This window comes from Notamacropus eugenii, chromosome 6 (genome assembly GCF_028372415.1).
Source record: "Notamacropus eugenii isolate mMacEug1 chromosome 6, mMacEug1.pri_v2, whole genome shotgun sequence".
Taxonomy (NCBI): Eukaryota; Metazoa; Chordata; class Mammalia; order Diprotodontia; family Macropodidae; genus Notamacropus; species Notamacropus eugenii.
Genome location: NC_092877.1, coordinates 120657346 through 120681980, shown reverse-complemented (window position 1 = coordinate 120681980; position 24635 = coordinate 120657346). Strand labels below are relative to the sequence as shown.

Below are 24635 nucleotides of genomic sequence, written 5' to 3'. Positions count from 1 at the left end.
AAATTTATGACAAAACAAGATATAGAGAACATTATGAAGCATAATATGGATAATTTTAATTATCTTAAATTGAAAAGTTTTTGCACAAAAAGACCCAATGCAACCAAGATTAGGAGGGAAGCAGAAAACAGAGAAAGACTTTTTGCAATTAGTATCTGTGATAAAGGTCTCATTTCTAAAATGTAGAGAGAACTGAATCAAATGTACAAGAATACAAGACATTCCCCAATTGACAAATGGTCAAAGGATATGAACAGGGAGGTTTCAGAGGAAGAAATTAAAGCTCTCTATAGTCATATGAAAAAATGCTCTAATTCAGTATTGATTAGAGAGATGCAAATCAAAACAACTCTGAGGTACCCCATCACACCTATCAGTTTGGCTAACATGACAAAACAAGAAGATGATAAATGTTGGAGAAGATGTGGGAGAGTTGGAACATTAATTCATTGTTGGTGGAGCTGTGAGCTGATCCAATCATTCTGGACAGCAATTTGGAACTATGCCCAAAGGGCTAAAAATATGTGCATATCCTTTGACCCAGCAATATCACTTCTAGGACTGTATCCCCAAGAGATCATAGAAATGCGAAAGGGTCCCACATGTACAAAAATATTTATAGCAGCTCTCTTTGTGGTGGCCAAAAACTGGAAAATCAAGGGGGTGCCCATCAATTGGGAAATGATTGAACAAACTGTGGTATGTGAATGTAAGGAAATACTACTGCGCTATAAGAAATGATTTACAGGAAGACTTCAGAGAAGCCTGTAAAGACTTATATGAACTGATGCTGACTGAAAGGAGCAGAACCAGGAGAGCTCTGTACACAGCAACAACCACAGTGTATGAGGAATTTTTCTGGTAGACTTAGTACTTCATTGCAATGCAAGGACTTAAAAAATTCCCATGGACTCATGAGGCAAAACATCTTCCACATCCAGAGCAAGAACTATGGAATTTGATCACAGAATGAAGCAGATCATTTTCTTTTGTATTAAGTTTTGTTTTGTTTTGTTTTATGGTTTATCTCGTTCATTTCAATTCTTCTATGCAATATGACTAAATACATTAAATGTATTTAATAGGAATGTATATGTAGAACCTATATAAGATTGTACACCATCTCAGGGAGGGCGTGGGGAGGGGGGAGAAGTATGGGGAGAGAGGGGAAAAATATGTAAGATATGTGGAAGTGATTGTAGAACACTGAAAACAAATAAAATAATTTAATAAAAAAAAAGTAAAGCCATTCAAGAATAGCTAAAAGAGTAATTATCTTATTAGGCAAATGAGGTGCAAGAGGAAGAACCAATACAGAGGAATTAGATGGGGAAGAGGGGTTGTTAGTTCTCAAAACCTACTTTCATCAGGAATACATATACATCTAGAAGAGTACAAAAGTCTTCTAAATTTAAAAAAAGAAATAAAATTCTAAGAGTATAGGGAGGAGGAAGAGGATAAAAGAGGGATATTGAAAGGGAAGGGTGAGGAAATAAGTTAAAGGGTGATATAAAATGGTGTTTAGATTTAGGGCAATGAGAGCATAAGGAAGGGATCTCTAGAGGAGAAGGAGATGGAATAGATCAAAGGGGTGTAAAAGGGTGTTTAGATTTAGGGAAATGGGAGGGAAAGAGAGGGATTGCTGGAGTGGGGGTAGGATAAGTAATAGGAGGGCAAGGTAGTGGGTAGAAGTAAAGTAGATGAGTTAGGAGAAATAGGAAAAAAGAGATGTGTGCAAAAATAAAAACGAGATTGGAGTAGAATCTCTTAGGAAAAGTATATGTTTACATATGTATGTATATGTATACATGTATGTATATATCAATACCTATATGTAAATATATTCATACTCAATTGTAACCTTGGTGTCATGGGTAGGGAGGAGAACAAGTAAAAAGTGTACAGCAGAGAACAAAAGAAAACCTACAAGGAAGCAAAGACAGACAGCTTTCAACTTAACATACAGTATTTAATATACAGGTTTTCTGAAATAAGTTATTGCTATATATTTTGAATCCTCTCCTATGCTCTGCTATATACATGACATGTTTTTTTCTTTTCTTATTTTATATTTAAGTTTAGGATGCTCCTTTTTCTTTTCTTATTATGTATTTAAATTTTAATATTTGTCAAAAATTTTAAAAATTCAATTTTTAAAAAACAGATTAACCAACTATGTATCAGTCACTGTGTTAAGTGCTGAAGATATAAAGAGAAGTGAAAATAATCTCTTCCCTCAAGGAGAACAGAATCTAATAGAGGAGATGACATGCTAACACCTGTGCATAAAAAAGTAATATATAGGACAAATTGTAGATAATCTCAGAGGGAAGTCACTAATATTAAGGGTGACTGGGAAAGGTTTATTGCAGGAAGTGGGAGTTTAGCTGGACTTGAAGTAAGCCTGGGAATTCTGAGCATAGATATAAAGAGGAAGAGAATTCCTGGCATGGGGGACATATAGTGAAAAGGCACGGAGTTGGCATTCTTTTACAAGGAAGAGTAAGGAGGTCAGGGTCACTTGGATTATAGAGTACATGGAAAGAAGAGAGTGTGAAACAACTAGAAAGGTAGGAAGGTGCCAGGTTATGAAGGGCTTTTCAGCCACACAGTGAATGTTATATTTGCTCCAAGAGGTAACAGGGAGCAACTGAAGATTGTTGAATGGGGGAGAAAAGAGAAGAAATCTTCCTAAAGTGCAGATCGGGCCATGTCTCTTGAATGGGGTTGAAGAAAAAAGAGACATGGCCAAACCCATACTTTAGGAAGATGGCTTTGATAGCTGAGGTGGTAATGGACTAAAATGGGAACTGAGTGGAGGCAGAGAGACCAAACCTGAAGGCTACAATAGTATCTATAGAAAAGTTGAAGGTGGGCAATATAGATTGATGTTTATCAGCATGAATGTTAGCTCTTGCCATATTACTCTTAGTAAAGAAATCTTTTTTTCTTCTCTAACAATCAGTACGCATTTTTATGAAGGATATTTGACAATGGATGGAAGAGTCCAAAGCTAGTGTTTCTAGGTATTTTAAGCATCTAACATTTAATGCATATTGCACTGTTATTTAGTATGATATTAGTTATTTTGTTTTCTTTCAATAGATGAATAAAACATTTCAAGCATCCAAACTGAGAAGGCAGTATGTCATATCCCACGTTGCCAAAGTCAGGTATGTATATAACAACCAAAAGTGAAAGTATCCATATACTAGTATTATCTGTGAATAGTCATAGGGTTGAATCTTCTTCCTTCCCCCTTTTCCAGTGTTCTTTCTCCTGTTGTTGTGTTCTTCCTCCGTTGCCGAGGAAGACCATGCCATCAGAGGTATGATGACATGACTTGCACTTGACTTTGTTTTGAGGGAGGGAGGGGTGTGCAAGGTCATCAGCCTCACTTTTCCTCCAGAGCGATCTGAATCCAGTGAATATTTCAAGGAGGGCCAGATGACATTTCAAAGAAGAAAACAGAGGCTTACACCATCAGTATACTGACCTACTCTATGACTTAAAAAAGTCCTAAGTAAAGATTTGTTTTTTCCCAACTTCCTCTGCTAGTGCCTGTGTAACCATAATATCATGTTACTTACCCAAACATCTCCAGCAACCCTAACTTTGAAGTAATTGAGAAGAGGCTTATAATTAATTAGAATTTTATAAAAATGTTAACTTGGGGGGGGGTGGAGCCAAGATGGTGGAGGAGAAAGACACACATACACTAGCTCCGAACCCACAACCCATAAAATATCTGTAAAGAACAACTCCCAACAAATTCTGGAGCAGCAGAAGCCACAAAACAACAGAGCGGAGGAGATTTCTGTTCCAGAGAGCCCTAAAAACCTCTCGCAAAAGGTCCCTCGTGCCCCGGACCCAGAGCCGAGCCCAGCCCTGCCTTGGCCGCGCAGCACCAAGAGGAGCAGATCTGAGCAGGCTTCAGGGATGGAATCTCCAGCCACCGCATGGGTCCCTCCACCCACAGGCCCCAAAGGTTGGTGAGAGGGTCTTCTCCGCTTGCTGAGAGGGGAGTGGGGTGCCCCCATAACTCAGGCCCCCTCGGGAGGCAGCAGTGGAGGCGGGAGCAGACCAGGGCTTCATTGTTGAAGGTCTCCCCATAAACCCCCTGAGGGAACTGAGCCCATGAGGTGGCCCTGCCCCCACCTGAGCAGCTGAACTTAATCTCACACTGAATAGCAGCCCCGCCCCCACCCAAAGCGATGAGGCTGGGAGGCAGCATTTGAATCTCAGACCCCAAGTGCTGGCTGGGAGGATCTGGAGGCAAAGGGTGTGAAGACAATACTCAGAAGTCAAGTCACTGGCTGGGAAAATGCCCAGAAAAGGGGAAAAAAATAAGACTATAGAAGGTTACTTTCTTGGTGAACAGATAACTCTTCCCTTCCTTTCTGATGAGGAAGAACAATGCTTGCCATCAGGGAAAGACACTGTATCCCAGCTTCTGTATCCCAGCCCACTCAATGGACTCAAGCCATGGAAGAGCTCAAAAAGGATTTTGAAAATCAAGTTAGAGAGGTGGAGGAAAAACTGGGAAGAGAAATGAGAGACATGCAGGTAAAGCATGAAAAGCAGGTAAACACCCTGCTAAAGGACACCCAAAAAAATGCTGAGGAAAATAACACCTTGAAAAATAGGCTAACTCTTCGGAGCCAAGACAGCGGAGTAGAAAGACGCACATACGCTACCTCCAAACCCACTGCCCATAAAATACCTGTAAAAAAAAAAAACCACTGGCGAATTCTGGAGCAGCAGAAGCCACAGAACAGAGCGGATGAGATTTCTGCTCCAGAGAGCCTGAAAACCTCTCACAAAAGGTCCCTGGCTCCCTGGACCCAGAGCAGAGCGCAACCCTCTCTCGGCGGTGCAGCACCGAAAGGAGCAGATCCAAGCAGGCTTCAGGGACGGGATCTCCAGCAGCCGCACAGGTCCCTCCACCCACAGGTGACAAGGGTCAGTGAGAGGGTCTCTTTGGCGGGTCGAGAGGGGAGTGGGGTGCCCCCATAACTCAGGCCCCCTCCGGAGGCAACAGCAGAGGTGGGAGCACCCCAGGGCTCCCCAAGCAGGCAGGAGCCTGGATCCATTGCTGAAGGTCTCCCCATAAACCCCCTGAGGGAACTGAGCCCAAGAGGCTGCCCTGCCCCCACCTGAGTACCTGAACTTAATCTCACACTGAACAGCAGCCCTGCCCCCGCCCAAAGCCCTGAGGCTGGGAAGCAGTATTTGAATCTCAGACCCCAAGTGCTGGCTGGGAGGATCTGGAGGCAAAGTGGGTGTGAAGAGAATATTCAGAAGTCAAGTCACTGGCTGGGAAAATGCCCAGAAAAGAGAAAAAAAATAAGACTGTAGAAGGTTACTTTCTTGGTGAACAGGTATTTCCTCCCTTCCTTTCTGATGAGGAAGAACAATGCTTACCATCAGGGAAACACACAGAAGTCAAGGCTTCTGTATCCCAGCCCACTCAATGGGTTCAGGCCATGGAAGAGCATAAAAAGGGTTTTGAAAATCAGATTAGAGAGGTGAAGGAAAAACTGGGAAGAGAAATGAGTGACATGCAAATGAAGCATGAAAAACAAATAAATACCCTGCTAAAGGAGACCCAAAAAAATGCTGAAGAAAATAACACCTTGAAAAATAGGCTAACTCAATTGGCAAAAGAGGTTCAAAAAGCCAATGAGGAGAAGAATGCTTTCAAAAGCAGAATTAGCCAAATGGAAAAGGAGGTTCAAAGCTCACTGAAGAAAATAGTTCTTTCCAAGATGGCAGAGTAGAAAGATGCACATACACATAGCTCCGAAACGACAACCCACAGAACGGCTAGAGGGGACCAACCCACAGTGAATTCTGCACCCAGACACCATGGAATATTGGAGCGAGGGAGATTTCTGTTCCGGAGAGACCTGCAAACCTCTCGCGGGGGGTCCTTCGCGCTGTGGATTGGGCGCCGGGACTGGGAGCTGAGTGCAGCCCTGCAGCACCCGCGACACAGTGAGGAAAAGATCCAAATGGGCTATGGGGACGAGATATCCTGTGGCCACGAGGGTCCCTCCACCCACAGAGGGACCTGCAAACCTCTCGCAAAAGGTCCGTCGCACTGCAGACGCGGAGCCCAGCCTGGACCTGCGGCGGCTGCGGCTCCAAGAGATACAGATCCGAGCAGGCTTTAGGGACGGCATCTCCAGCGGCGGCACAAGCCCCCCCACCCACAGGTGACGAGGGTCGGTGAGAGTGTCTCTTTGGCAGGTCGAGAGGGGAGTGGGGTGCCCCCATGGCTCGGGCCCCCCCCGGGAGATAGAAGCTGAGAGGCAGCTGCAGACAGGGGCTCCCCAAGCGGGCGGGAGCCTAGATCCATTGTGGAAGGTCTGTGCATAAACCCCCTGAGGGAACTGGGCCTGAGAGGTGGCCCTGCCCCGACCTGACCATCTGAACTTAATTCTCACACTGAATAGCAGCCCTGCCCCCGCCAAAAGCCCTAAGGCGGGAAGCAGCATTTGAATCTCAGTCCCCAAACGCTGGCTGGGAGGACCAGGAGGCGAGGTGGGTGTGAGGAGAATATTCAGAGGTCAAGCCACTGGCTGGGGAGAATGCCCAGAAAAGGGAAAAGAAATAAAACTATTGAAGGGTACTTTCTCGGAGAAAAGACACCTCCTCCCTTCCTTTATGACGAGGAAGAACAATGCTTACCATCAGGCAAAGACACAGAAATCAAGGATTCTGTGTCCCAGCCCACCTAATGGGCTCAGGCCATGGAAGAACTCAAAAAGAATTTTGAAAGTCAAGTTGAAGAGGTGGAGGAAAAACTGGGAAGAGAAATGAGAGGGATGAAAGAGAAGCATGAAAGGCAGATCAGCTCCCTGCTAAAGGAGAACCAAAAAAATGTTGAAGAAATTAACACCTTGAAAACTAGCCTAACTCAATTGGCAAAAGAGGTTCAAAAGGCCAATGAGGAGAAGAATGCTTTCAAAAGCAGAATTAGCCAAATGGAAAAGGAGATTCAAAAGCTCACTGAAGAAAATAGATCTTTCTAAACTGGAATGGTACAGATGGACCCTAAGGACTTTATGAGAAAGACAGATATCACAGAACATAGCATGAAGATTTGAAAAATGGAAGATAATGTGAAATATCTTATTGGAAAAGCAACTGACCTGGAAAATAGAATCAGGAGAGACAATGTAAAAATTCTGGGACTACCTGAAAACCATGATCAAGAGAAGAGCCTAGACATCATCTTCCATGAAATTATCAAGGAAAACTGCCCTGAGATTCTAGAACCAGAGGGCAAAATAAATATTCAAGGAATCCGTAGAACACCGCATGAAAGAGATCCAAAAAGAGAAACTCCTAGGAACATTATGGCCAAATTCCAGAACTCCCAGGTGAAAGAGAAAATATTGCAAGCAGCTAGAAAGAAACAATTCAAGTATTGTGGAAATACAATCAGGATAACACAAGATCTAGCACCCTCTACATTAAAGGATCGAAGGGAATGGAATAGGATATTCCAGAAGTCAAAGGAACTAGGACTAAAACCAAGAATCACCTACCCAGCAAAACTGAGTATAATACTTCAGGGGAAAAATTGGCCTTTCAATGAAATAGAGGACTTTCAAGCATTCTTGATGAAAAGACCAGAGCTGAAAAGAAAATTTGACTTTCAAACACAAGAATGAAGAGAAGCATGAAAAAAGTAAATAGCAAAGAGAAGTCATAAGGGACTTTACTAAAGTTGATCTGTTTACAGTCCTACATGGAAAGACAATATTTGAAACTCTTGAAACTATTCAGTATCTGGGTACTGGGTGGGATTACACACACACACATGCACATGCACACGCACACACACATAGAGACAGAGTGCACAGAGTGAATTGAAGAGGATGGGATCATATCTTAAAAAAATGAAATCAAGCAGTGAGAGAGAAATATATTGGGAGGAGAAAGGGAGAAATGGAATGGGGCAAATTATCTCTCATAAAAGAGGCAAACAAAAGACTTATTAGTGGAGGGAGAAAGAGGGGAGGTGAGAGAAAAACATAAAGTTTACTCTCATTACCTTCCACTAAAGGAAGGAATAAAATGCATGCTCATTTTGGTATGAAAACCTATCTTACAATACAGAAAAGTGGGGGATAAGGGGATAAGCAGGGTGGGGGGGATGATGGAAGGGAGAGCATGGGGAGGAGGGAGCAATTTGAGGTCAACACTCATGGGGAGGGACAGGATCAAAAGAGAGAACAGAAGTAATGGGGGACAGGATAGGATGGAGGGAAATATAATTAGTTCTTACACAACACTACTATTATGGAAGTCATTTGCAAAACTACACAGATTTGGCCTATATTGAATTGTTTGCCTTCCAAAGGGAAGGGGTGGGGAGGGAGGGATGAAGAGAAGTTGGAACTCAAAGTTTTAGGAACAACTGTCGAGGACTGTTCTTGCTACTAGGAAATAAAAAATACAGGTAAAGGGGTATAGAAAGTTATTTGGCCCTACAGGACAAAAGAGAAGATGGAGACAAGGGCAGAGAGGGATGATAGACAAGAGAGCAGACTGGTGATAGGGGCAATTAGAATGCTTGGTGTTTTGGGGTGGGGGGAGGGGACGAAAGGGGAGAAAATTTGGAACCCAGAATTTCGTGAAAATTAATGTTAAAAGTTAAATAAATTAAAAATAAATAAATAAATAAATTTTTTTAAAAAGTTTTAAAAATGTTAACTTAGGCAGAAAACCCAAATGTTAAGATTTTTTTTTCTTTCTCCAGTGTGACTAACATAGTTTTGAAACAAATCTAAAATGTGGGTCTTAAATCCTTCACTACTTCAATTGTGCAAGAGGGAGCTCAATCAGTTCTATGAGGCTTGAAATTAACCGAAATGAGGCACTTAGATTGGAGCCATCACCCAGAGTAGTTTTACAAAAGTGTGCACGACATTTCATGGAAAGCAACTGTGATGATAGCCAAAACTAGCAGGCCCATTGATTTCTCCTCTCTCTGGGCTAACTTTGGTTCCCTTTGCAACAAACAAAAGGTTACAAATTTTAAGAGTAAAAAAAAAAAAAGCATCTAAGATCCCTGCTTACTTAGCCCCAAACTATAGATTTTCAGAAGTGACTAAATGGGGTAGTAAATAGAACACTGGACTTAGAAAGATCTGAGTTCAAATCCTATCCCTTTGGCAATCTGGTAAAGCATTTGGGTAATGTCCCCCAATATTGTTTTTAATTGCATCAAATAAAATACGTAGAATTTTAAAAGAAAACAAATAACACTAAAATATAGTTATCAAAATGTTTTTATTAAAAGTTTACAGTCTCAAATTAAGAATTCTTGAATAATTCAAAACAGATTATAAGACTCAAATAAGGTAGATGATTGTCAAAAGGCTACAAAGAAGGCAATCATCAGACAGTTAACAGAAGAAAGATCTGGTAGTAGGTAGTAGCGTCACCTGCGTCTTGAAAATAGGAGTTCAAAAGAAAGTTTAGTCTAGCCATTGGGGTAACACAGATCAGAGAAGTACAGGCTTTGGGACTAACTTAGTTCTGAATTGGTGAATGATACACATACACGTGTATATACAAACACACACAGACACACACAGACACACAGACACACACACACACAGACACACACACACACAGACACACACACACACAGACACACACACACACACACACACACACCCTGCCTTGGGTGAGGACTGGTCCCAAAATCTAGGTCTGGGCTAAGCCTGTAAGGAGAGATTAAAATAGGTTAAGTATATTCATCTACCAGTTGATAGATTGCAAGGGTGGATATGACTAGATCATAGATCTAGAAGTAGGAAGCATTTTAAAATTCATCTTGTTTAACCCCTTCATTTTACAGATGAAGAATCTGAGATGAAGAGATACTAAACAAATATGTAAGGCCCTTGGCAAACATAAAGCTAGCTATTATTGCCCAAGGTACCAAAGGTAATGTTCAAGTCAGAATTCAAGCTCAAGTACCATGACTCCAAGTTCAGTTCTCTTTCCACTGAGTCATATTGACTCTGGAATCCAGTCAGATATTATAAATACCTGTCTCATGTATCAGAGTTTTGCTACTGGCCTCATGTTCCACTTTTACAGAATGGAATCCAGTTCTCTAAATGGGTGCATCCCTGCTTATATACATTTATTTTTACCATTTGCAATTGGTCATCAGCATCACTCTCCATAAAAGTTTATTTAGCCTGGTGCTCCACTAGGTGCCAAACAACAAATCTTTCTAGATACATAACAGTTGAACTTGGCTCCTGGTGACACCACACCCCATGGCAAGTTGGGTACATTGGGTGTTAACGTAAATGTGTTACAGGTAGCTTCACTATGATCTCAATGAGTTCAGCAAATAGAAAGAAATACAAAGAGAACTTCCCTGAAGACAAAAGATGAGATTTGAGTTTGTTGAACTGCTAAGTAAGAAGGGAATTCAAGTAAACTCATTTTGTAAACGCAGTAAGTCCAGGATTTTGTAGAGAATAAAGAGAAATTTTTATATTTTCTTTTTATCACCTATGTTTATTTTAAGCATTTAAAAATTTCTTGACTTCCACATTCTCTCTCCTACCCCTTCCTCATTCACTCAGACTATATGCTATGAATTATGCATGTGAAATAGTGCAAAACATTTCCATAATAGCCATATCATCAAGAAAAATAAAGTTTAAAAAATTATACTTCAATTTGCACTCAAAGTACATCAGTTCTTTTTCTGGAGGTGGGTAGCATTTTTCATTATGAATCTTTTGGAATTGTCTTGGATAATTTTATTGATCAGAGTAGCTAAGTCTTTCACAGTTGATCATCATTACAATATTGTGGTTATGTGTACAATGATCTCCTAGTTCTGCTCACTGTGTATTGCATCAGTTCGTATAGGTCTTCACATGTTGATTTGAAACAATCCCCCTTGTCATTTCCTATAGTACAATAGCACTCCATAACAATCATATGCCACAACTTGTTCAGCCATTCCCTGACTAGTGGGCATTTCCTCCATTTCCAATTCTTTGCCTCTTCATAAGCATGTATGTATTTTTACACACATAGAGATCCTTTTCTCTTTTCTTTGATCTCTTTGGGGCACAGACCTAATAGTGGTATTGCTGGATCAAAGGATATGCAGTTTTGTAACCCTTTGAATGTAATTCCAAATTGTTCTCCAGAATGTTTGCACAAATTTACATCTCCACCAACAGTTCATTAGTGTGCCTATTTTCCTCATCCCTTCCAGCATCTGTCATTTCTGATAAGCATGAATTGATGCCTCAGAGTTACTTGAATTTGCATTTTTCTAATCAATAATGATTTAGAGCATTTTTCTTATGATTATAGATAGCTTTGACTGAGAGTTCTTGAAGTTATTGAAGTCACCTCCAGGACCCACCCAGCACTGGGTGTGGGTCTTCCAGTGCATGTGATGTTACCCAATCCTAAACCTTATGTCAGGCTTCTCCTGCCAACCGCCTAAGTTCCCTTGGGCTAGAAATATGTCTAACCCTGATTTGCTGGCTCAGACTCTCCAAATTCAATTTGAACTATTATTTTAAAGTTATTTGGAGAGGAATGTTGGAAGAGTTTGGCTTGGTCGCTGCCTCTAATTTGTCATCTTAGCTCTACGTAAAGAGAAATTCTGAGTATCTTGATCATTTCACTAGACTACCATTGAAAAGAAAAGAATAGAAAATTTCCATGCATAATAGAGCATTGTAAAATGATATAAAGTTCCACAAATCTAAACTATTGTACTTCTTCAGATCCTGAGGAGGGAATCAGAAAACTTAGGGCACGTGTAAGCTCAAATTTTATTACTCCTTTTAATAAGAGTTAGCATTTATAGAGTGCTTTGAAGTTTATAACTTGCCTTACATATATTGTCTCACTTAATCCTTGCAACAACCCTTTGAGGCAGGTGATATTATTCCAGTTTTATAGATGAAGAAAATAAAGCTGATTGAAAATAAATGGCTTGCCCAGGGTTGCATAGCTAATAAGTATCTGACATAGAATTTGAACTCCAATCTTTCTCACTCCAAGTCCCAACACACTATCCACTGCACCACCTAGCTACATAGTGAAAATAATGCAAACCAACTCCAAATTAGGGATATGTTCAATATTTGAATCACAGATATTGGAGTAAAAAGGAAGAAGCAAATTTTTGGTGTCTGTTATTCTGATAAAGGAAGAAAATAGATCAAGAATAAAAACTATAAAGTTAGAGAGAAAAGGGTGGGGCATCCTTAAAGTTTAGTATTCTATAGTCTAGTAAGGCATAGGACTGATAACAATTAAAAGTTTATTAGTTCCAAATTGCTCTCCAGAATAGTTGGATCCATTCACAACTTCACTAACAGTGCATTAGTGTCCCAATTTTTCCACACTCCCACCAACATTTATAATTCTTTCTGTCATATTAGCCAATCTATAAGTATGAGGTAGTACCTCAAAGTTCTTTTAATTTGCCTGTCTCTGACCAATAGTGATTTAGAGCATTTTTTTCACATGACTATAAGCAGCTTTGATTTCTTCTTCTGAAAACTGCTTGTTCACATCCTTTGTCCATACATCAATTGGAAGATGACTCACATTCTCATAAATTTGACTCATTTCCCTATATATTTAAGAAATGAGGTCCTTTTCAGAGAAACTTACTGTAAACTTTTCCCAGTTTCCTGATTTCCTTCTAAAACTAACTGCATTGTTTTTACAAAAAAAATATGATGTAATAAAAATTATGCATCTTACTTTCCATAATCCTCACTACCTCTCATTGGGTCATAAGTTCTTCCCTTAATTCATAGATCTGACAGGTAAAAATTTCCATGCTCCCCTAATTTACTTATGCCTTTTATTTCTAAATCATGTACCTATTTTGACATTATCTTAGTAAACAGTGTGATTGGTCTAGATCTAGTTTCTGCCAAATTGTTTTCCAGTTTTCCCAGGATTTTGTGTCAAATAGTGATTCCTTGTCCCAACAGCCTAGATCTTTGAGTCTATCCAACAATAGATTACTATGGTCACCATTTACTATTGTGTATTGTGTGCTTAATCCCTAATCTATTTCTCAGCCAATATCAGATTATTTTGATGATTACTACTTGGTAATTCAGTCTGAGATCTGGTTCTGCTAGGCCACTTTCCTTCACATTTGTTTTTCATTGATTTCCTTGATATTCTTGACCCTTCGTTCTCCAGATGAATTTTGTTGTTTTTTCTAGTCCTTTAAAATAATTTTTGGGTAGTTTATTGACATGGCACTAAAAAAGTAGATTAATGTAGGTAAAATTGTCATTTTATCATACTGGCTTGGCCCACCCATGAGCAATTAATATTTCTCTAAGTTTTTGGATCTATGTTTATTTTGTGAAAAGTATTTTATAATTATGTTCATATAGTTCCTGGATTTGTCTTGGATATATGATCCTTGTGATATATTGCTGTAATTATTGCTAGTATGTATTTAAAAATTTTGCAAAAATATTCATTAGGGAAATTGGTCTAGAGTTCTCTTTCTCAGTTTTCACTCTTCCTAATTTGGGTATTTTTGTGTCATAAAAGGAATTTAGTATGACTCCTTCTTTGCCTATTTTTTCAAATAATTTATAGAGTATTGGAATTAATTGTTCTTTAAATGTTTGACAGAACTCATGTGTGAATCCATCTGGTCCTGAGCACTTTTTCTTAGGGGGTTTATTTATGGCTTGTTCATTTCTTTTTCCAAAGATCCATTTCTGTTGCTTTGATATGTATCTAAAGTATTTGATCTAGGAGAAAAGGTCAGAATGACCCATCTCTGGTCTGACAAAATCCCTAAAGTGACCATAGAAATATGATCAGTGTTTGGGAGAAATACTCCACAAAGTACATAGGATTTGTCCATTCAAATCTGAAGGGATGCAATTCCATCTGATGTAACAACATGGGAAACAAAAGACAAAAAGGAGGGAAAAACAAAATTAAATGTAATTACCAATGGTCTCACACTGTACTAAGGAAAGAAATAAAATGTTTATACTCCTGAGAGGAAAATAATCTGATAAAATGACTTGAAAAACCAAATACCAAATGACAACATGGAATTACTTAGTCCATCATTTTGATTCCCAAAATGTTCTGTCAATTAGTCAGTCAGTCAGTCAATAAGCATTAGTTAAACATCAACTATGTGCCCGGCATTGTGCTAAGCTCTGGGATACGAAGAAAGGCAAGAGACAGCCCCTGATCCCAAGTTAATGGTGGAGATGAGATGCAAACATCTATATACAAACAAGATATATATATGTATATGTGTGCGTGTGTGTGTGTGTGTGTGTGTGTGTGTGTGTGTGTGTGTGTATAGGATCAATTGGAGAAAATCAATGGAAGGAAAGCACTAGATTTAAGGGGAACAGGAGAAGTTTCTTGCAGAAGGTGAGAATTTAGTTGGGACTTTGAAAAAGAAAGGAAACCAGGAGACAGAGAGAAGGAGGGGGAGAATTCCAGGCATGGGGGTCAGCCAGTGAAAAAGGCTCAAAGCTGGTAGATGGAATGTCTTATGGAAAAAACAGCAAGGTAGCTAGTGTTACCACATCACAGTTTGTGGGAATGAGTTAGGTGTAAGAAAACTGGAAAGGTAGGAGGGAGCCACCAACTTTATCAAGAGCTTTGAATACAAAACAAGATTTTATATTTGATTCTGGATGTGATAGGGAACCATTGCAGTGTATTTAATTGGAGGGAAGGGGTGACATGATCAGAGCTGTGTTTTAGGAAGATCAATTTGACAACTGAGTGGAGAATGGACTGTAGTAACTTGAGGCAGGGAAACTAACCAGCAGGCTATGACGATAGTCCAGGCATGAGGTGATGAGGTCCTGCACCAGGATAGTGGCAGTATCAGAGGAGAGAAGAGGGAGTATTCATGCGATGTTACAAAAGTAAAAATTGGCAAGATGGCAACAGATTGGATATGAGGCAGCGGGTGGGGCATGGAGGAGTTGGTGATGGCACTTACATTGTGCCTGCATGGTTAGTGCTATCTTCAACAGTAAGAGAAAAGTTAGAAGATAAGAGGGTTTTATGAGGATGATAATAATAAATGAAAAATGTGATAAGATTAAGTTGTGTTCTGCTTTACTGATCAATAAAAGAAAAAGAACCTGAGAGATATGAAGGTTTTAGGATCATTATCCAGAAAGCTAAAACTCCAAGGGAAGCACAGATGCCTGAGAGATGCTGAGGGAAAGGTAAGAGCCAAGTGGCAGGTCATAGAAAAGGTGACAACAGAGAATTCTGCTACTGGGATAGCAGTATCAATTCAAGTTTTCTGATCTATTTGTACACCTGTATCCTTCATGGCAGAAAAGAAGTTAGGGGGTGGTAAGAATCACAAAACTTTTAGATTATCTATAAACTTTAAATTAATTCTGGGTACTCTAAATGTGAATGCTTGTCCAATGACCAACAAGTAACATACGGCTAATGGCTGAATTCTACATATCTTGGCATTCTTATAATAATTGAAGCCACAATAAAGAGTTGTAGTTAGACAGAACATGGGCCATAGACTCTTCTTGGAAAGATAAAGGAAGGAACTGATAGAGTTGGTTTTTATCACACATCCAAAGCAAGCAAGAAATATTATTTCACGGGATATTTGATCATCTTATACTACAAACAGATAAGTATTTCCAAAAAGACCACTTTGAAAGTAATTGCATAGTGGGTAAAGCACCAGCCCTGGAGTCAGGTGAAATATGATGGCAGACACTTACTAACTGTGTCACCCTAAGCAAGTCACTTAAACCCCACTGTCTCAAAAAACTGCAGCTTGTATACCAACACTGGTCACTGAGGATCAAGAGATAGAGTACTTTGAAAAATTTGATAAATGCCTCCATAGTAAATCACTATATATTATGATATTTGGTGAATTCAGTGAAAAGGTAGGAGAAAGGTAAGAAGTATATAGAAAAGCATGATTCAGGAAAAAGGAATGAGAAAAGTCAAACAAACCCCATGAGAGATTTGAGAGAGAATTGTAATATCCTAGGTACAGCAAGTACCAAATAATATGGCAAAAAATGAAATAGATAACATGTTAACAAACAGGAAAAGACTTGCTACTGATGTGAGAGCTAACTAAATAAATTCTTTATGTACAATCAGATCACTGACTTGTCAAGGTAAATATCTAAATTAGTAAAAAGCAAGTAGGAAGAATAATAATGAGAACAAGATATCTGGTATGGTGGTATATCCCTACAGACCCTACTATCAGGAAGACTGAGGCTGATGGATAGCTTGAGTTTGAGGATTCTGACTTGCAGTGAGCTAAATTGATCAGGTGCCACACTAAGTCTGGCACCATAATGGTAAGCCCTCAGAAGACATAGGGTCATTAGGTTGCCTAAGGAAGGGCAAATATGATCAGGTCAGCAACTGAGCAGTTCCTATGTGGATTAATAATTGAATCAAGCCCATGAATCCAGCCTAGGCAAGAAAGTGAGACCCAATCGCCAGGGTTCAACTGAAAAAGAGTGTTCAAATGAAGCAATTTAATCTTGGACTAGTTAAACAAGTAATTTCAGTAGCAATGAAAAATGGGAAATGGATTGCAGAAATATAATGATACCAATCATAATAATTTCATACATATTTAAACATTGTATCTCTATTACCATGACAAGAATATCAAAAGATACTAGAAAAAATCAGCAAATATTTGTTATTTTTGCCAGGTGGAAAAATGTAGAGGCAAAAGGGAATAGCAGTTTAAAATAAAAGCTTGTTTTGTAAAACCTTATGAAGAATGATGGAAGGTTGTGAGCAGTATCATCTCTTAAGTAAGACAGAAGCAGTAGAGGATAAAACCAATTTAAAGAAGTCTTGGCAAGAGATCTAACTAAGCAAATTCATCACACAGACATAAAAGGACAAAAAAAATGGAAGGAAAGTAACAAAATAATTTTAAAAATGGGAAAAAAATCTGTAAAGTTGTTATAACTACCTTCACCAACCATGGGACTGTAAGACTATCACATTTAAAACCTAATATCACAGTACCAGAATTGTTTGTAAAGAAAGTAGAAATGGAAAAGAAGAGAGAAAAGATGGGAAATGCACAGTTTGGACCACATGTATATAGAAGAGATTCATGCTGGAGGATACACAATGGTGAGGACACTGAAGAATCCATATTCAAGTATCTAAAAGGACAGTAAAGGTATGGAAAAAACTCAGATATTATTAAAAATCTTCCACACCCCTAAGTTATTGAGAAAATGTCAACAACTATACAGTAATATGTCTACTGTTTCACATAAACAAAATCTTCTTTTGAGTCATTTATACTTGAATGCAGGGCATCTACCCAAAAGCTGTTAGCAGAGAATGAATGGATTTTTATGAGTGGTCTTAATCATTGGACCACACCTTTAACATTTAATAATTAGCTAAAGATATAACAAATATAGTATTCCCTTATGTCTGTGGTTTATTGATTTTTGAGAAAGCATTTGATTCAGTAGTAGAAAATTCTACCTTACAGTTCTTTATCAATAGGTTTTCTCCCATTCATATATCAAAATCATTCAAGATTCTTTATAATACATAACAACATAAATTATAAACTTTGGAAATAAAATAAAAAGATACATACTTGCTAAAAAGTATTTATCACTATCATAGAAGAGATACAGAATAAAGTCTAAGCTAAAGAAGCTTTTCCTGTGGAAGGTTAAGTCCTCCATAGGCTCCTGTTTTTAGATTTTGCGCCAGTTGCCTCAAGCACTATAACATCGTGGAAAGTCCTGGAAGAGATCTGTAACCTCTCAAAAGCATTAAGCCTGACCATCCATATAAGAACAGCCAAGTAGATTCAGAATTATTATCCAGATTATGACATGAATTTGAATGGACAACCTTCAGAGCTCATACATCACAATGTATATCTGAATAATTTAGCCTGGTACTTGACCAGACAAAGAGAATATCACCAGGAAATTGCAAAGATCATCTAATGATTCCAAGCTTTCCATGGAAAAAGAGGGACATCTTTTTAATACCAACATTTTTTAATACTTCTGTATGGCAGTGAGGCATTGAATACAACAGTGTCTGAAGATTTAAAAATGGTTTTCACACTGAGGGTAATGTAGAAGCAATGGAGGTAGGTGTGATCATGTGCTGTGATAAGCTCCAAATAGAAAAATGACCTAGATTTCAAAGGTCACACCATAAACAAATTAGAGATGCAAGAAAGAAAAACCTTTCATATCTATGGCTAGGAGAAGCGTTCATTATTTAAAAAGTGATAGAGAGGATCTCACAAGAGCAAATGGATAATTTCAAAGAGATAAAAAGTGTCGTGTGAACAAATCTAATGTAGTTAACAGCTAAAGAGAAACAAGTAACTTAGAAAAAAATTTTGCCAAAAGTTTCTCTGATAAAGATCTCATATCTGATATACATAAGGAACTCATCCATATTTATAACATGAAGAGTCATTTCCCCAATAGATAGATGGTTAAAGGATATTAACAGGTGGTTAGTTTTCAAAGGAAGAAATCTAAACTATCAATAACCATGAGAAAATGCCCTAAATCACTAATAATTAGTGAACAAAGAATTGGACAGGACTGAAAAGACTGAACAACTAAAAGGTTCCATCTCACACACTTCCAGACTGGCAAAAATGACAAAAGAGGGTAATGGTAAATGCTAGAAAGGCTGCAGGAAAACAGACATACTAGTACATAGTGTGTGAACTATGAATTGGTCCAACCATTCTGGAAAGCAATGTTTAACCATGCCCCCAGAACATACTAAACTGTAACTGTAAATAGCCCTTTCACCCAGCTATTCTAGGTCTATTAACTCAGGAGACTGAATAAAAAAGAAAAGAATCTATATGATCAAAAGGGATTATATTTATATTATTGTATTCATAGGTATTCTTTGTGTAGTGGTCAAAAATTAAAAATGGGGTGAAGAAGGTGTCTTCCTATTGGGAAATGGCTAAACAAATTGTGGTAGGTGAGTATAATAGAATATTATTGTGCTGAAGTGTATGGGGTGTTCAGGGAGGACTGGCACACCTGATTTGAGGGCTTGCCAAGCCCTTTTCAGGGCTGCTCATCCACTTTTGGTGTCCACCTTCTTCCAACTCTTATCTATGGCTCCAAGAAACTGTAACATGCACAGCATCCACACACCAATAAATCATCACAGAAGATGAGCTAAAGCAAGTTGGGGGTAACTGACAGGTCTCAAACCAGTCAGTGAGTTAGGGGGATGTCTACTTGAAGTATGTGAAGACTTTCCCTGGTGGAATGGACGATGAGAACTATTTGTTTCAAAATCTATGAAGGCGGCTAAAGCAGCTGTTGTAAAGAACTTAGAACTTGATCAGATATTGAAGACAGTAAGGTCTCCTCCTGCATCCCAGGCCATTACCAGCCATCTTGACTGTTGTCCTACTTTGATAACATGGGAAGAAAGAAACTGACAACTGTGCAACTCTGCCTCCCTTAAATCCAATTCATACGCAAGTCAAGTCATCACTGTGATATCATTGATCCTCTTCAAAAATGAAGGATGAACAACAATTATTGTGCCATATGAAATAACAAAATGGACATTTTCAGAGGAAACTGGAAAAACCTCTATGAACTGATACAGAGTGAAATGACTAGAACAAGGAGAACCACATTATAAGGAATGGATGTATGCAGGATGCAACATATAAACATTGAAAAATCTAGAACAAAGGTAAAAAGTGTCTTCAAGGAAATGTACGTCAGGAAGAAATGATCAGATGGACAAATGGGAAGGGTTATAGATGATAGCTAAACAGTCTTTGGACCCTTGTTTTATTAACACAAATTGAGGAAGTTGTCCAGTATTTTGGGAGACCTTGTAAGAGAATATGAACTTATAAGAAAATATGAACAAATCACACAATTTGGGCAGGCAAAGATGGGTTTCAATCTGCATTATTTGAAGGAACTTTCAAAGTGATTAGAATACAGAATCCATTTCAGTACTTGAGATCGCTTTATGGTTCAATTATCTCTAGGCACAAGTATAGATTATAAAATGTTCTAAATATTAGAGAAAACAACCATTTTTTTGTTCCTTTACCCACAGTAAGTGGGATACGAAGGACAACCTCCAATATGTTAGAGGAAATACTTCCTCTGTCCTGACATATCATATGTGTGTGTGTGTGTGTGTGTGTGTGTGTGTGTGTGTATGCTCCCTCCCCCAAGGTATGACCATAACTCATTAATAGCTGCCGTGGCCAAAAAAGACATCTTCTGATGGCCAGTTTTCTGCTACTAAGCCTCTCCGTACTCAGTGAGGCTGAGACTTCTGCAACAAACATCACTGAACCCATATTCATAGAATTACAAATCATACATAGATCCCAAGCTTAATGGGACTTAAGAGGCCATCAAGTTTAAATTCATGATGAAACGAGAACCTAGAGAAGTTAAGTGACTTGCCTAATATCACACAGGTGGTATGTCAGAGGTAGGATCTGAATCTGGTTCTTCTGATTCCAGATCCAGTGCTCTTTCCTCAGTGTAAAAATGTATCTCAGGATAGAACTTAATGGAGCTTTAATTCCTTTAATGAAGCCTCCAATAACCCAGAGTTACATCTACGTCATATTAAGGGATCCAAAATAGGACTTCTTTAGTAGAAGAAATTACACATCAGCTAATAAAAAAAAATAAAAATAGTACTCTTTCACTGACCTTTCCTGGGAATCCATGGAGAATTAGTAACAAGATACAAGAGAATGTTCTTGAAAACAAGGACTAGTTTTATTTTTATCTCTAGTGTCTTTGATAAATGTTTATTGATTGATTAACTTCTTTATATTAACTCTTCCCTCAGACAAGAAAGCAATGAATGTTAGGGCTGCTGCTTTGCAAGGGGGGAAGAGCTCTGATAAAAATGGTAAGACCACAGAAATAACATGATTCATTTTTCTATTTAATTCCTGCAGACAGGCCAATAGTAAAGTGATAGTGGATGTGGTGCTAAAGTTTAAGTCCTGTTACAACAATAATGCAGCAAGATTTCGAGACAGGACAAGAAATATTTTACTTCAGAAGCTGATGGGTGACACAGGATCATTATGCATAGATTCTTCCTCATTTAAATTTTCAGGTAAGCCTTTTAAAGTTCTATCATTTAGTTAGAATATGTTTGACTTTGTTTTGTAAGTGGGAGCAGCAACTTTCTCATTACATATACTGGCTTATTTAATGGGGATTATCTTCAGCCCAAAGGCAGCTTGGCTTATGTAGAAAGATGGCATTGGGGCTAGTAAGGCCTGGATTCAAGTCCTGCCTCTGGCACAAAGGTTGAGATTCATTGGTGATGTGACCAAGGACACGATTTTTACCTCTAGGTAACTAAGAACAGAAATTGCAGAGATTCTGACCTACATTGGTAGAGGGAGTTTTCTCACTGGGAGTTCCCAATATCATTGAAATCACATATCCAGTTACTATCTCTATCCAACCACTATTGGAATAATGTTGCATATCCCCCTCAAAAAAAAAAAGTATAAAAGTAATACTACCAACAAAAATGGAGCTGCTATAAATTCACATTATTTATATATAAATATGTATGTTAATGCTCCCAATAATATTGCTCAGAACCCCTCCTAAATTCCTTTATTGCATTGAAATTTCTTGCTGTCACTTCTGCTTCTCAATTGAAAGAGTCCTTGATTACATACTAACAAAAGAACCATTCTTAAGCAGTGATGCGTAAATCAAGCTCTCATCTCCCTGGCTCCAACAAATTTGTCAATGCAGAGAAAGTATTCTTCCTTTAACAGGAGGACCAAATTGGTTCACATGTCCACCAAATGTTCACCTCAAGGACTTATTCACATGATACACCAAAAGAAGCAGTGACGGAGAAATGAGCCTGCCTCTTCTAGACAAGACCCCCTTGTGTTATTGAAACATGACTCAAGCCAAGTCCCTGAAGATTCTTCCCACTCAAGCCACTACTTCTAGAAGCTATTACTTTCTGAAAATCTCTATTTTTAGCCATGCATTTATCCTTCGGGAGCTCCAAGGCTACCAGAGTACAGAAATGAGGGACAAAGAAAGGTCAACAGCTAGTTTCAGTTACTTAACTAAAGTTTCGTGAATCACATGGAGAGCAAATAGTTTCCAGAAATGATGATTACATTAATTTTCTTATCGTCTGTTAAGATTAACCTCTGAATACAATGGAAGTATAACATTTACAAATGCTGGTGGTGGTGGTAGTATGTTTGTTTGAAGAAGACAGAAGTTATTTCTGAAACTATGCTTTTTGTGCCTTCAAAATATCTATCCCTCCTTTACTTACCTTTTTTAAAGATTTGAAGTCTCCTGAAATTGACTGGTTTCATAGACATACCAGAATCAGAAACATGGCCTATGTGGCTATAGCATTTTTTTAAATTATCAAAGCATTTGTGCATATCCTACTTTATTTATTTTCCACAAAAACCAAGCAAAGACTCGAGCCAGATGGGTCTTATTATTCCAGTTTTTCAGATGAGGAGATTGAGGCTCAGAAAAAATTAACACCTGAGCCAAAGTCAAGGCCAGTTAGAGCAGATTCAGTTCTCCCAGCCCTGGAGCCAATCTTTCTTTTCTATCATGTTGCCTCTCAATTTGGTAGAAAACATCAAACTCAGCCATTGGCTAAATCAGTTCTCTCAGCACCTTAACTAAATATAAACTGAAACATTACTCATTTATACAACTTGGTCTTATTGAGAAAGAAAGGTGGGAAAGGAAATAAGTATTATGTAGTACCTGCTATGGTCCAGGCACTGTGCTAAGAGCTTTTCTACAAATCTAATTGGATTCTCAACAATCCTGTGAGACAGTTATCCCCATTTTAAAGTTGAGGCAACTGAGACAAATAGACGTTAAGTGATTTACCCAGGTCACACAGCCAGGAAGTGCCTGAAGTCAAATTTTCAACTTACTTCTTCCTAACTCCAGACCCAGTGCTGTATCCATTGAACCATCAGTTGCCTCAAAAGTGATTTTCATCAGGAAACGTGATTCTTACTGGTCTCCAAGCAAGTTATTCTCTAGTTTAGATGTAAGATGAGTTCTTGGGGAAGTTAGGTGGTGCAGGGGATAGAGCACTAGTGTAGGAGTCAGGAGAACCTGAGTTCAGATCTCACCTCAGACACTTGACACTCACTAGCTGTATGACCTTGGGCAAGTCACTTAACCCCAATTGCCTTATACTGGGTCATCTCCAGTCATCCTGATGAATATCTGGTCACTGGATTTCAGATGGCTCTAGAGGAGAAGTGAGGCTGGTGACCTGCACAGCCTGCACTCAAAACAAAGTCAAGTGCATGTCATGTCATTATTTCTCTGATGACATGGTCTTCTTTGGCAGCGAAGGACGAACACACATACAAGATGAGTTCTTATTTAACTAGCCAAGGTTAGTATAACAGTAGCTCATTGGCTACCTTTAACTAAATTTTGCTGTCTGAACTAGTATCCAATTATACATCCCATAAGTATTTCAAACTCAAGAAGACAATTAGTGTCTGTGTGACCTTGGACAAAACATTTAACCTCTTTATGCTTCAATTTACTTATCTATAAAATGAGGATAATAATAGAATCTACTTATAGTGTCATTGTGAAGATCAAATGAGATAACATATGTAAAGTACTTTGTAAACTTTAAAATATTATATAAATGTTAGATATTATTATTAATCATGTCCAATATAGAACTCATTGTCTTATCTCTAAATTTACCTCTCTCAAAACTTCCCTATTTCCATTGAAGTTTCCACCATCTTTACAGGTACTCAGGTTCACAATCTTGGAGTTACTCTTGACCCTTGCTTTGCCTTCATTATCTCATATGCAATGGGTTACCAAGTTTTATCAATTCTACCTCTATAACATGTCTCCTATCTCTTCACTCACATGACTACCAGCTTAGTTCAGACCCTCATGACCTCCCCCCTGGCCAATTTCAACACACCCTTTATTGGACTCTTCCCTTTTCAATTTGTCTACCACATCATTACCAAAACAATCATCCTAAAGTACCTGAAATACTTTTAGAGGCATTCTTATTGCCTGTAGGATAAATTACGAACTACTCAACTTAGCATTTAATGCACTGACTCCAGTCAGTTTCCAGGTTGATTGAACATTATTCCTCTTCACACACTGTATACTTCAAACTGGTCTCCTGTTCTCCAAACTCAGCATTCCATTTCAAGTCTCATACCCATGAAGCTCCACCTCTCAGAATTAGCTTCCTTCAAAATTTAGCTCATGTACCAGCATTGGCTTGACCTCCCTAGCTGCTGGTACTTTCTCCCTCCTCTCCCCCAGAATGTAAGCTCTTTGAAGGCAAGACTGTTATCATTTTGTTTGCATTTCCCCAGCACCAAGCCCAGTACTATGTATGTAGTAAGTACTTTTAAAATGGTTTTTAGATTGGACAGCATAGTTTTAGTTCCTGGTACTCTATAAGATAAGGTGGTGGGTTTGATCTATTTATAGGCTGTTTGAGATAATATGTTTGACTGACCC

General features: G+C 38.6%; 1 protein-coding gene across 1 annotated transcript in view; it reads left to right on the top strand.

The window, feature by feature from the left end:
- Window positions 1-24635, top strand: part of LOC140511722 (transmembrane protease serine 11C-like) — a 125824-nt gene that overhangs the window by 33384 nt on the left and 67805 nt on the right. The window contains exons 3-4 of the mRNA XM_072620889.1: window positions 3106-3173; window positions 21041-21204. Of these exons, the coding sequence (XP_072476990.1) occupies window positions 3106-3173; window positions 21041-21204 (232 nt within the window). The remainder of the gene's footprint in view (window positions 1-3105; window positions 3174-21040; window positions 21205-24635) is intronic.